At 41.3% G+C, this 13,262-nt stretch overlaps 1 protein-coding gene across 3 annotated transcripts in view; it reads right to left on the minus strand.

The window, feature by feature from the left end:
• ZFYVE26 (zinc finger FYVE-type containing 26) overlaps positions 1 to 13,262 on the minus strand; it is a 65,006-nt gene that overhangs the window by 51,372 nt on the left and 372 nt on the right. For 2 of the 3 annotated variants that reach the window (XM_032344573.1, XM_032344575.1), the window contains exons 2-9: positions 12,791 to 13,067; positions 11,265 to 11,343; positions 6,934 to 7,023; positions 4,826 to 5,336; positions 4,309 to 4,439; positions 3,552 to 3,716; positions 3,318 to 3,406; positions 2,234 to 2,397 (exon numbers count right to left, since the gene is read on the minus strand). In XM_032344573.1, coding sequence (XP_032200464.1) covers positions 2,234 to 2,397; positions 3,318 to 3,406; positions 3,552 to 3,716; positions 4,309 to 4,439; positions 4,826 to 5,336; positions 6,934 to 7,023; positions 11,265 to 11,343; positions 12,791 to 12,984 — 1,423 coding nt within the window. In that variant the 5' untranslated portion in view covers positions 12,985 to 13,067. Of the gene's footprint in view, positions 1 to 2,233; positions 2,398 to 3,317; positions 3,407 to 3,551; positions 3,717 to 4,308; positions 4,440 to 4,825; positions 5,337 to 6,933; positions 7,024 to 11,264; positions 11,344 to 12,790; positions 13,068 to 13,262 lie in introns of those variants that run through there. The other variant, XM_032344574.1, reaches the window with a different exon arrangement.

The raw sequence follows: 13,262 nt of genomic DNA on the forward strand, positions 1-13,262 counted from the left end.
TGCTCAGTGGGGCGTCTGCTTCTGCCTCTCACTCTCCCTCTGCTCTCTCTTTTTCTGTCTTAAATAAATAAATAAAATCTTAAAAAAAATAGCAACTGTATAAAATAATACATTAAAAAATGTATTCAGCATGATCAAGAGGGATTTATTCCAGGGATGCAAGGGTGATTCAATACTCACAAATCAATCAATGTGATACAGCACATTAACAAGAGAAAGGATAAAAACCATATTATCATCTCAACAGATGTAAAAAAGCATTTGACAAAGTAAAAGATCCACTTACGATAAAAACTCAACGAAGTTTAGAGAGAGCATACCTCAACCTAATAAAGTCCATATATGAAAAATCCACAGCTAACATCATACTCAATGGAGGAAACCTGAAAGCTGTTACTCTAAGATCAGGAACAAGACAAAGATGTCTCCTCTCACCACTTTTATTCAACATAGTACTGGAAGTCTGAGCCGTAGCAATCATACAAGGAAAAAAAAAAGGTATCCAAGTTGGTAAGGAAAAAGTAAAACTTTCACCATCTGCAGATGACGTGATACTATATATAGAAAACCGTAAAGATTCCACCAAAAAACTACTAGACCCAATAAATAATTCAGTAAAGTTGCATGATACAAAATTAATATACAGAAATCTGCTGGGCTAAAAAAAAAAAGGACAATTGGGGCGCTTGGGTGGCTCAGTTGTTAAGTGTCTGCCTTTGGCCTTTGGCTCAGGTCATGATTCCAGGGTCCTGGCATCAAGCCCCGCATTGGACTCCTTGCTCAGCGGGAAGCCTGCTTCTCCCTCTCCCACTCCCCCTGCTTGTGTTCCCTCTCTCACTGTGCCTCTCTGTCAAATAAATAAATAAAATCTGGTGGGGGGGGTTAGGACAACTTGCTTAAAAAAAGAAAAAAGCACTAAGTGTAACAAAGCAAAAAAGAAGAAAAGAAATATTATCCATGATCCTGCCAGCTAAATACAATCACTGTTACATTCTGGTTTAATGTCTCTGATAGTCTGGCATGTAAGTACATACTTAAGTTGAGTGTAATGACATTTTATATACTATTTAATTTGCCTATTTCTTAAGTATTTTTTACAGTACAAGCATTTAATTATATTTCTTCATGGACTAAATTTCTGATGGCTGCATACAGTTCTACTGAATGAATCCCTTCCCTAGGGATTCCTTTCGGGCAGGGCATGCAGTAGTTAGGGATGCTTTGCTACTATGAAGTTGCAATAAACTTGTTTATGTATGAACTTCCTCATGATTAATTTTAGAAAGTAACCTCAGATTTACCAAGGTTAAGGTAATATGAAAAACTAGACCAATACTGTTCTATGTCTCGGCCCCTGCAGAGTAGGACATGCATGACCTCGAGAGTGAGTGACTCCTTAAATTTTGTACCCCAGATGCCTCTCTTGCGTTACCTTAATCCCACCACTATTATTGCTCTTCTTCTGTCTTTCCCAAGTTCAAGTTCCATGTGTGTCCTGGTGAGTCATCAGGGATCTGATTTAAAATACTTTTCTGGAAGCCTTTTGTACTTGTATGTAGAAAACAGAGAGTTCTAGTTCCTTTAGGAGATCTGGTAAACAAACTGCCTACTTCTCCAGAAAAAAATATAAAACATAGTAATAACGGTTTTCCAATTAGTAGTAGATTCTTTTAAAACATAAATCAAAACAGTATCTAGGTTGAGAGCAAAAAGAGCTTGTTAATGAGGAGCTGAGTTTTAAGCAGAGATCAGAGGTTAAAATGCTTTGTTGTTTTAGGCAAGTCTTCTAAACGTCTTTATCTGTTTAACAGATTATGAAGGAGAGATGGGAGGAAAAGAAAGCACAGAATTTGCCAGGAAGAAGCTTATGAAGCATGGAAAGACTCACCAAGAACTTTCATAAATACTGCCCATGACAATGCTGCAAATTTAGAGGGCAGGTCCTAATTCTGCTTCATTGGGATAAAGGTACGTGAGTGGTTCCTAAGAAAATTCCAGGAGGATAAAGGTTCCTATGGTCCTGTTCTCATAGGATTCCCCATACCTCACCAAGAAAGGAGAGCAGTGTCCCCACAACCCATAATCTGATTGGGACAAATAGTGCCAAACTAGTGGGCACCTGCTGGACCACCCACCTTGACAGATCAAATTTACATAAATCTTGTGCTGAAAGAAACTGGTGCAGGACTGTCCTAAAAGGGAAGCCTGCCCAAGTCACTCCTCACCAACTCACCATGTTCTTGCTGGGGGTCCTTGGCTGGCACCTTCTGTAAGAGCTTGAGAACATCCTCCTCCCTGAGGGCTGGAAGGTTGGTAAGATGATGGAGAGAATAGAGCACAGAGTGGCTGTCTCCACCATATAAATGACTCAAGAGATCTCTCTTTGGTATGGGGTTGCTGAAAGGCAAAATTGAGAGGTTGGAAGAAAGTCAGTTTATATCTAACTCTGAGAAACCCATCTTAGTTCCCTCTTGTTCTTTCTCTGTGGCCCATGACACCACAGGTTTCACTTCCCTCAACACTAACTTCTAGTTGGTTTGGGATGGAGCAGAGCATTCATTTACCATTAGGAAAGTACATCAAGTCAGCTCTACTTGTCTAGAAAGGACCTAGAAAGGGCCCACAGATTAGGCTTTCCAATTTCCATGCTCTTCCTGGCTAACAGCTGACTTAAGGTTCTCTGATTGCTTTGAGTAACCCACCCCACTCCCCCTTTGCCCACTGTACTTCAGGAAGTGCTGATGAAGTGGGTGAAGAACAAAACACGAACCCGGATCTGGGGAAGACCTCAGGCTAAGTTATTGGGGAAGCACAGCCTTATATATAGGCAGGAGGCAGGTGTTGCATAAACCTATGGTCCAGGATAACACACGCCTAAGAACAGGGGCCACACTTATTAGCTGTGTCACTTTAGGCATGTGATTTGACTCCTCTGGGCTTAAGTTGTCCCACCTTTACAATGAGGACAATATTGGCATCTATCTCACAGAATCACTGTGAGGCTAAAGTGAAATTACCCACTGAAAGAGCTCAGAGCGATGTCTGGCATACAGAAAGTTGTTCAGGAAATGTGAGCTTTTATTCCATTTATCACTGTCATCCTCAAATTATCCTCCAGTTATAACTTTATAGCTATGGTAAAGATAATCATTATTTATATTCCTCTCCTGGTTTAATAGCTGGGATGATTATTAGTTGCAGGTCAGTGCTGTCGACTCAAACATCTATGTGGAAGGCGTCCTGAAATGGTACACGCATGGAGCATGGGGTCTAGTGTGCCTAGTGGTGGGAAGGCAGCTGGCTGCATAGGACTGTACCTGCTCTGCTGTACACACCACTCCAGGACCTCCAGGTGAGCCCACAGACCATCACAGGCATCCCTGAGGAGCTTGTCACAGCCCTGGTCCTGTGTTGGTATGGGAGAAGAAAGACATGCAGACTGAGGCACCTGGTGTCAGACAGTGACTGACTTCAGGACCCTGCATTCTGCCTCCTTCGAGACCCCACAGCCGTCACTTCCAGAGCAGCTCGCGCTGCAGAGGGAGAGTTACCTGGGCCCTGTGGAGTGTCTGGAGCAGCCTCTTTGCTGATGCTAGGCTCTGGCAGTGCGTCCAGCCCAGGAGCACGAGCAGTCGACTGAGAGGCCTGAATTCTCTGTCTAGTAGGCGGCCAAGACTTGGGAAGTCTTCCTCTTTCAGCAGCGCTAGCGCCGTCACCTGCAAGCCAATGGAGGTTGCTGCAGACAGTTATGTGGCCTTGCTGCTTGTTAGGGTAGGGAACTTCTTAGTAAAACAGGGAGATGTCGGACAAGGACAGGAGTCTCCAGATGAGTACAAAATGTCCACATAAAGTCTAGACTGTAAGTTTTCCAAAGGCAGGGACTGACTTCTGTTGTAACCCCAGCTCTGAGTACAGTACATGGCAACAGGATGAGGTTAAGAAACATCTGTCGAATTAAACTAAGGCTCAGTTGTGGTTTGGATGGAGGTCAGAGTCAAGTCCCCTGTTGGCTCGGCAACATATTGCTGCCACTGTCTTTTCTTTCTCACACTGTCCAGAAAGCTTAAACGTATCTAACATCTTAGATCTTGTCCAAGGGCGTATATAAAATGACTGCAGTTCTAATTACGAATGATACTGGATCTCACAGCCTTTCTTCTGGGACTGTGGGATGGACACACCAAATGATTCACTGCTAATTAGACTGCTTTGTGTTGGATAAATGAGCCAGAGAGAAATGAGAAATGAAAAAGCCTATAGGAAAATCCCTGGTACTTCTGTGATGGGGAACGAGTAAGTTTGATTTACCAGGATCTGCTCGAGGAAATGCTTGCTTTTGTTCAGGCAGTAGAAATAGGCTGATTTCCAAGCTTGGGCTGGGTCAGGATTGAAGAACAGTGCCAGCATTGCCTGCTCAGGATCTAGATGATCGGGGGAGACTACAAAATCAAACCAGACAAGGTTACTGGGGAATAGGAAGATATTTCCTAAGCTAAAGCCCATTCAAAAAACCAATAGATGTGAGAGTTCATTCTTTTAAAAAGTTAAACCAGGTTTTCTACACTTTTATGTTAAAGGCACTTTTACTTCTCTCGATAGCTTCTGAAAAGTTCTTTCCAGCTATTGCTATTACATTATTATTTTTTTCCATCATTCCATCCTGGACTACAAAATCTGTATTCCATGAAAGAACACCTTACCATTTATGCTTAGCCTCTCCCCTAGATTTCCTGAGCAACTTGGAAGGCCACAGCCTAGAGGAACTTCAGAGGTTGGATACAGTGGAGTTACAAGCATGCAAGGAGAAGCGGCAGAGGGAACACACCTTTTCCCGAGGGTACGGCCTTCACTGGCTTTTCTGTGGCCTTCTCTGCATAGATATGGCCATATAAGGAGACCAGGCTCCGTCCAGCCTTGTGTAGCAGGCAATTGAGCACATGCTCCTCCCGCAGGGGACTCCCTCCAGCCCTGCAGGCCTCCAGTAGTTCCTCACACAGGAGACGCAGCTCAACCCCGAGCGGCTCTGCGGGGCAACGCAGACTCCGCAGGGCTCCATAGATGGCATCTACTATGCCACCGGGCCCAGCGGTGGGGCCCTGCACAGCTCCAAGTGCCCTTCGAATGAGGTCCACCAGTGCCTTCTGCAGAGTGCCAGTGCCATCGTCCTCATGAAGCAGGAGCTCCAGCAGGGCCTGGGCTGCCTGAGGAGCCTGCCTCAGAAGATCCCAGAGCACAGAGATAGCTTCTGAGCTGAGGCGAGGGCTCCAGCTCTCCCGCCTCTGATTTCCATCAAGCACAGGGCCTCCTGTATCTTGTGCTAAGGCTTCGTAGAACTCCTGAGTAGATGACAAAGCAAAGGGTCCGTGGTGAGCATGTCTAGAATGTTATCACTTATATGCTTGATGTTTTCCTTTTTTCAGTATAAATATAGTGTGTCTGTAACAGCAGCAGTAGCAAACACATTATAGTAGTTACTTCGTGCCAAGCCCTTTACACAGAAAAATCAAATTAACCTTAAGAGGAAGACACTACTATTATCCTCATTTTACAAATGGAGAGATGGAGGCAAAGAGAGAACTCAACTGCCGAAGGGCTTCATTCTCAAGCTAGGCCCTTCTTGCCACCTCCAAAATGTGCACTGTGGATCTAAATCGGGGCTGTAAATTCATAGACCAAGCAAATAACAAATGGACATAAGACATGATGCCCACTCCCATGTCATTTAAATTCAACTTGTAAGAGAATATTACACACCAGTTTTTAACCTCTGCTTCAAATCCTAGCCATCCTTTGAGATATAGCCTATTCCTCACCCTTTAAAACCTTCCCAATACCTCCAACCCACAGGACTCTCCCTCTTTATTGGACTTTGAAAGTACTCAAAATTAGTACCATCTGGTTTAATCCATAATTGTGGTGTGTGTGTACTGGTCTTTTCTCCCTGACTAGATGGCAAACCTTTGAAGGCAAGAACCTCTATAATTTGTAGAGAACAGAGGATGGGTTAGTAGGTGCTTTTCCACGCTTTAGCATCATGCCTATGGACAGCGCTCGGGGTGCTTCCTCATTAACTGCCTCTAAGATGGTCACAGGGCCCCGAGTCCTCGGCCTAGTAAACGAAAAATCCCTATTTAAATCCTATTGTTAGTGTGCCTTTAATTAGCTGGTGGCCTAGAGAGAGAGAGAGAGAGAGAGAGAGAGATCAGAAGGCGGCAGAGAGGCAGGCGGGGGGATAGTGGGAAGCAGGCTCCCTGCTGAGCAGAGAGCCCGATGTGGGGCTTGATCCCAGGACCCTGAGATCATGACCTGAGCCAAAGGCAGAGGCTTAACCCGCTGAGCCACCCAGGTGCCCCCAGATGTGAGGATTATTAATGCACCTGTTAAGAGAAGAGGTATTCAACAAATAGCATTTCCTTCCTCCCTTTATATTCTCTATAATATAGTGGTGAAAAATTCAAACACCAAGCTTAAATCTAAGTTAGATCTTCCTTTTATGTGGAATGAAAAAAACCCTTTAATCCCCTTATACTTAGTACTTCTAGACAATCCAACTCTAAAGAATTCTAAAATCAGGGCGCCTGGGTGGCTCAGTGGGTTAAGCCGCTGCCTTCGGCTCAGGTCATGATCTCAGGGTCCTGGGATCGAGGCCCGCATCGGGCTCTCTGCTCAGCAGGGAGCCTGCTTCCCTCTCTCTCTCTCTGCCTGCCTCTCCATCTACTTGTGATTTCTCTCTGTCAAATAAATAAATAAAATCTTTAAAAAAAAAAAAAAGAATTCTAAAATCAGGTAAGTTCCTTATAATTCTGAACTCTCCTCAGAGGGACCTCTACCTAGCCTGGTCTTGTCTGAGAACATAGCCAACATCATGGGGACAAGTTGAGCTAGTTGAGTTACTGTAACTCTGGGGTAGATGGCTTCCAAGCCCTCTCTCACCTTGAGGATGTTCTCTGGAATGTCACGTTGGAGATTTTCTGATAATAACAGAAACTCAAGCTTTCTCCGGAAAACACTTGGGAGTAATTTCTAGAAGGATCATAAGAAGGAAGCAAAGTGATTAGACATATGTTTTAGTTAACAAATAGTAAGAAAATATTTCTCTCCAGTTAGTTTCATTTCTGCTGTTTCTCTAAAATAAAGTACTTTTAACCACTAAATTTCTGGGTATGTTTGAGATATTTTCTTCTTTTTTTTAAGGATTTATTTATTTGAGAAAGACAGAGTGCATGCAAGGGGAAGGAGGGCCAGAGGGAGAGAATCTTCAGACTCCCTGCTGAGCTCACAACCTAATATGGGGCTCGATCTCATGACCCATGAGATCGTGACCTGAGCTGAAACCAAGAGTTGCAGATGCTGAGCTGACTGTGTCACCCAGGATCCCTGAGATACTTTTTTATATAATTAAAAACAGCTAAACTTGGATGCATATCCCTCTTAAATACTGACTTTTAAATCTCATGCTGAGCAGCCTCAAACTCCAAGGTTTGCTCACATCATGTGACTCCTCTGTCACACGAAGTCTTTTTCTAAGAATCTCCCCTGCATTCTCCAAACACCTAGCTATGAGTAAGCCTGGAAGGATATGGCCCACTTCATCCTCTTTTGGTCCAAACCCTGGCTTTTGGTAGTCATTATAAGTTGGAAAACAAAAGAGGAAGGAATCTAATAGTTATTATGTGCTAGATACTATATGTCATATTTTTACACATTTAAGAAAATTTCATTTATTTCTAAATCAAACAAACCTGTCACTTGAGCATATATTTTCCTGAAGATGAAATGGTTAGGAAGTATTTTTTTAAAATATTTTATGTATTTATTTGGCAGAGAGAGAGATCACAAGTAGGCAGAGAGGCAGGCAGAGAGAGAGAGGGAAGCAGGCTCCCTGCTGAGAAGAGAGCCCGATGCAGGGCTCAATCTCAGGACTTTGAGACAACGACCTGAGCCGAAGGCAGAAGCTTAACTCACTGAGCCACCCAGGCACCCCAGGAAGTATTTTTGAATTATTTCAAGCATGAAAAAGAAAAAGTGACCTCATCAAATATTTAATGAGATATGGCATCAGAGAAGACTGAAAAAAGGAAAGAGTGAGCCCCTGGCTATTCCTGGACGGGCTTGTTTCAAAATAACTTGCCTTTACTGGGTTTTTAAAACTAAAGTTATAGTTTCCCCATCTCCCGACACAAATACAAATAAGAGTAAAATCTAGGACTAATCCTAACAAACACTGCTTTATTTTTTTTAATTTCTTTATTTTTTTAAGTATGGAGCTCAGTGCGAGGCTTGAACTCATGACCCTGAGATCACGACCTGAGTTGAGATCAAAGTCCAATGCTTAACTGATTGAGGCATCCAGGCACCCCAACACTGTTTTAAATTAAAGACACCATAAATCACATGGCTCACTAAAAGTTCTGTGCCACTTACCATATCAGAGGCTAAGACGATCTAGTATGGTTCTCGGTGCAAAATCCTATTTCTTCTTACCACATCCTTCCCTAATGCACCTATGCCATCTCAATGCTTATATAATGCTAGTGATTAGAAGTTGGTGGAGAAAATTCATGCTGGGAAGCTAAAAGTTAAGTGCTTCAATTGAGGACTAAGAGGAAGGAATAGATAAGATGTCCAGACAGTAGGCCCCTGATAAAGAACAAAATCTGGTTAAGATATTAGGACTTTACTCTAGAATGCTAAAGACTCCTTAGTTTGTAATTATGTTACTGGTGAAATTGCTTTATGCACGTGCAGGGTCATAAATGACTAACATTTCTAAAGCAGGGAAGAATTTGTTCTGTTTCTAAGCACAGATCTTACTATCAAAGCAAGGAATGTTCAATGCAGAAAGATTAGAACCCAGAAATAGGCAGTGAAAACACACACATACAACCCCCAAATCTTGCTACTAAAAGAGAGCTTCTATTAACACTGTGGTCTGAGGGCATCCAGATAATTTCTATTCATGCATCCCAAATGCGTAGTTCTCTAAAGTGTTTTTTCATGTAGCAGAGTATGAACAACCCCCACGTCACTGAAAGTTCATTTACCACATAATTTTAGTAGTGGTATGGTATTTTAAAAATAGATTAGCGAGTCCTATACTGTGGACATGGGAGCTGTTTCCAGTTTTCCTTTATTAGAAGCAACATGGCAGTAAACATCTCTGCAGGTAAATCTCTGCACACATGCTTCCACATGTGGAGATAAATCACTGCAAGATAAAAAGGCAGAGGGCGAAAGAGGATGAAGAAAAGGGAAACTGGAATCACTGTTTCAACTAATTGAAAAGGAAGTTTTTGGCAGAAGGTGGGAGACTGGAAAAAGAGAGGCAGCTAGCAAGTCCCCTAAAAGATGAAGGCCACTCTGGGTTAGTGACCGGCCTTGTGGAACTATTCTAAGTCCTTGAAAGAGTTGCAACCTTAGTCCTTCTAAGAGTTAAGTCTCTGAGGTCCTTGCTTAATGTTTAAAACACTCCCACAACTGTTTAAATAACTGAGGCACTGAAGCCTTAAGATTAAGTGGTCTTTGATGTTGGGAAAAACAAGAACAACTCTTGGTTTGTGCGAAGGAGCCAAGGAAGTGAAATCAGTCACCTGGTCTGGTTGAGCCTCTGTACAGAAAATAAGCAACAAAGCAGTCATGACTGGGGACCTGGGTGGCTCACTCGATTAAGCATCCAACTCTTGATTTCGGCACAGGTCATGACCTCAGGGCCTTCATGTGGAGCCTCCTTAGGATTCTTTCTCCCTGTCTCTGCCCACCCCTGCAACCCCACTGCTGTCTCTAAAATATGTAAATAAATCTTAAAAAAAAAAAATGGCAGCCATGAAGTAGGCAAATATCCTTCAGTGAGGGGAAAGGTTTGACAAATTCCATGCTTTGACTAGAAAGATTTTTAGTCAATAACAATAGATATTTTTTCTTTTCCTCTTTGAAGATTTTAATTCAAGTTTTCCCTCTTAGATCTGAAACTAGAGCCAACTCAATCATCCTGGGGTTATTTTTAAATCTGACTTCTCTTTCTGCCTTCTCCTGCTAGACTTTTTGTAAATTTTTTTTTTTTTTTTAAGGCACTGACAGAAACTTGGATATAAGGTACCTTTAGATTAGGAATTTCTGTTATTTTTTAACAGCTATGTGAAGAAGTGTCAGGCAAAACTGGAACTGGAGGCAAAATTAATTCTGATGACAGAGGGGGCGTAAAGAAGAAAATCAGGCTGAATTATAGACATTTACAGAACAGAATTTATGGTTTCTTTAATAATGTTGAGGGGGAAAAACCTAGTAAACTAAGGACTCAAAGAGAGAAGACCTTGGTTTCAGCCTTAGTTCTTCCCACTAACTTTACGGTGTGTCCCTGGGCCAGTCATCATTTCTCTTCTGGGTCAGAGGTTCCTCACCTAAATCTTTTTTTTTTTTTAAAGATTTTATTTATTTATTTGACAGAGAGAGATCACAGTAGGCAGAGAGGCAGGCAGAGAGAGGGGAAGGGAAGGAAGCAGGCCCCTGCTGAGCAGAGAGCCCGATGCGGGACTCGATCCCAGGACCCTGAGATCATGACCTGAGCCGAAGGCAGCGGCTTAACCCACTGAGTCACCCAGGTGCCCCCCTCACCTAAATCTTAAAATCTGAGGCTTAATACAGAATTGTGTCAGAGAAATTCCTCTAATAGATATCAACTTCTGATAATTATCATATACTTTCAAAAAGCCTTCTAAAGGCAAACTTTTTTTTAAAAAGCACTTTGTTACTAGTTTTCTTCTACTATTAATTTGCTCATCCTGTTTTTATACTTGCTAACTTTTAGTTTAATTCATGTGGATTACTAAATTATTAATCAATGAGGTTGGTGTCTATAAGTATTCACTGCATTGGACTAATTAAAATGAGATTTTTAGAAGAAAAACCAGGTTTCAGCTCAGCCCACTCTCCATTACTGTGTATTATGAAATTCATAATTTATTTGCTATCTTGTCACTTTCACTTGGTTTTGCAAAACTCTATTCAGGCACAAGACTCACAATGGTATTTAACAAAATGATATCACCTTAAATGGTATTACATTCCAATATATGTTAGTAAGGAAATGAATGTATTTAGGTAGAGAGAAAGCAATAAAAATTTAAGCCATTTTCACTGTCAACACTGAGAAGGGTATATGACAAACCTCATAATAAAGGAAGTAAGAGATGAAAAGGAAATCTTTAGCCACTTCAAAGTTCTCAGCCTTGGCTTCAGGAAAAAATCTGAAATATAAACCTTCTTACCTTTTCCTGGGAGAACCATTTTTCCAGTACAAGAAACCAGACCCAGGCTAACCTTTGAGGGTTCATGTCCTGTCCACATCTGAAAAATGTGAAAAGAAAGAATTTCTAAACAAAGAGTTTCTAGTGATCTTTACTCTTTTGTGACCCAAGATTTGGATTTCACTGCTTAGTCTATTTTAAACCTAACCAGGCAAGAAGACATTGTCCTAATGAGAAATTTTCAATTATATAATAGATCAATAAAACTAGAACCAGAAAAGAGCCAGCAGCTTTCATTAAAAAAAAAAAGGAAAAAAATTCTTACCCCTACCTCCAACTCACTATCTAGTCTTTATTATTTTTAAACAAAATAACATTCATAGAAAACCATAAAAGCAAGTCTCCCTACAGTATATTCTTGAAAATAGAAACTGAATCAAGTAGCCTTAAAGAAAAAAAGGAAATTCATAAAAATTTATTTTTAACTCTATGCTAAAAACAGGGATGTAGGAATTCATAAGGCTTTCTTTGAAGTTAGTAATTTAGACAGAAACTGGCTAGTACCCAAATGAAAAAAAAGGGGAAAAATGAATCACCTAAGTCTCTACTCTGTATGTGGTAGTACAGTACAACACAGCTGTCAAAAGGAAAAGTGAGGGGAGAGATTAGACAGCACATTTAATTGTTACACTACCAGCTGTTAATATCACTGCCAGGAAGAGCCTCACTAAAAATTTAGATAGAGAACAGTGATTGCCAGGGTACAAAGAGGGGTCAAAATACAAAGAGGTATTCCCAGGGAGTGAGGGAATTCTTTTATGGTGATGGAAGAGTTCTGTATCTTGATTTTAGTGGTAGTTACATGAGTCTGTACCTGAATAAAACTGCACAGAACTACATACATAAAAACAAATCCACATTAAAAAAATGGTGAAGACTTAATAAGTTCTGGAGTCTAGTTAACAGAAATGTATCAATGTCAATTTCTGGATTTTGATATTGTATCATAGGTATATGAGATTCCACAATTGGGGAAGCTGTGGAAAAGGTACTCTTTGTATTTTCTTTCTTTCTTTCTTTTTTTTTTTTTGCACTTCTTGTGAATGTAAAACTTATTTATGTAACTTTTTAAATATAATATTAATATAATTATTTCAAAATAAAAACTTTAAGTGAATTGACTTCCAGTCTTTTGTTAAAGCTACAATACCTTCAATTACATAAGCAAGAAGAGAGCCTTTCTGGAGGCAAAGAAAATGCTTTTCAATGCAGTTCCACCATTTACTTTAATGATAATAATCAAGAAATGGTGGTTTCAGGCATACTTTGCTGGCCAGGCTTACATGCTGTTTAAGAGGATAACTAAAAGCCAATACTGATTAAGTACTAAACACATAGTAGAGAGGTAAATTTTCAGAGCAAGAGAAATACATTCTGCCTCTGATAATTCCTCAGAGGATAGGTGAGAAAGGCATGTTGACCAGAACCCAAACAGTGACCTTGTGTCTCCTGCCCTCTGACTGCCTGGAATAAAGAGAGATCCTTACCTCAGCTGATCTGGACACACCACCAGCGCCTGAAGTATATGTTCCACCTTTTTTGGGATATCCCCTTGTGCCTCGTGTAGCTGAGGTACACATGCCTGAGCTAGCTCCCATTCTCCTCTGCGAAGGCACTCACAGAAAAACCCAAAAAGTTGCTTCTGAGAAGCAGTTTCCTCTTTTCCAAATGGATGATGCATTTTCCCAGCACAGAGTGCAGGGAGATAAGAAGAAATAAATTATGCAGACCACATTGTCAATTTTCTCATTCGTGGAGCACCTCCTAGAAACAATACACACCACAGTGAGGAGAAACGGAAGGAACTATAGCCAAACTAGTAACTGCTAGCCCGGCTGGGAAAAGCGGGACTTACTTCCCTAATTATTGTTTTAAGTTTGATTTGACGTGTTACTCTTTTTGAGAAGTTCCACCTTTCCCCGAGGGGTGGATCCCATCTCTCTACATGAATCCAGTATT

The sequence above is a fragment of the Mustela erminea genome, chromosome 5 (assembly GCF_009829155.1).
Source record: "Mustela erminea isolate mMusErm1 chromosome 5, mMusErm1.Pri, whole genome shotgun sequence".
In the NCBI taxonomy this organism is placed as follows: domain Eukaryota; kingdom Metazoa; phylum Chordata; class Mammalia; order Carnivora; family Mustelidae; genus Mustela; species Mustela erminea.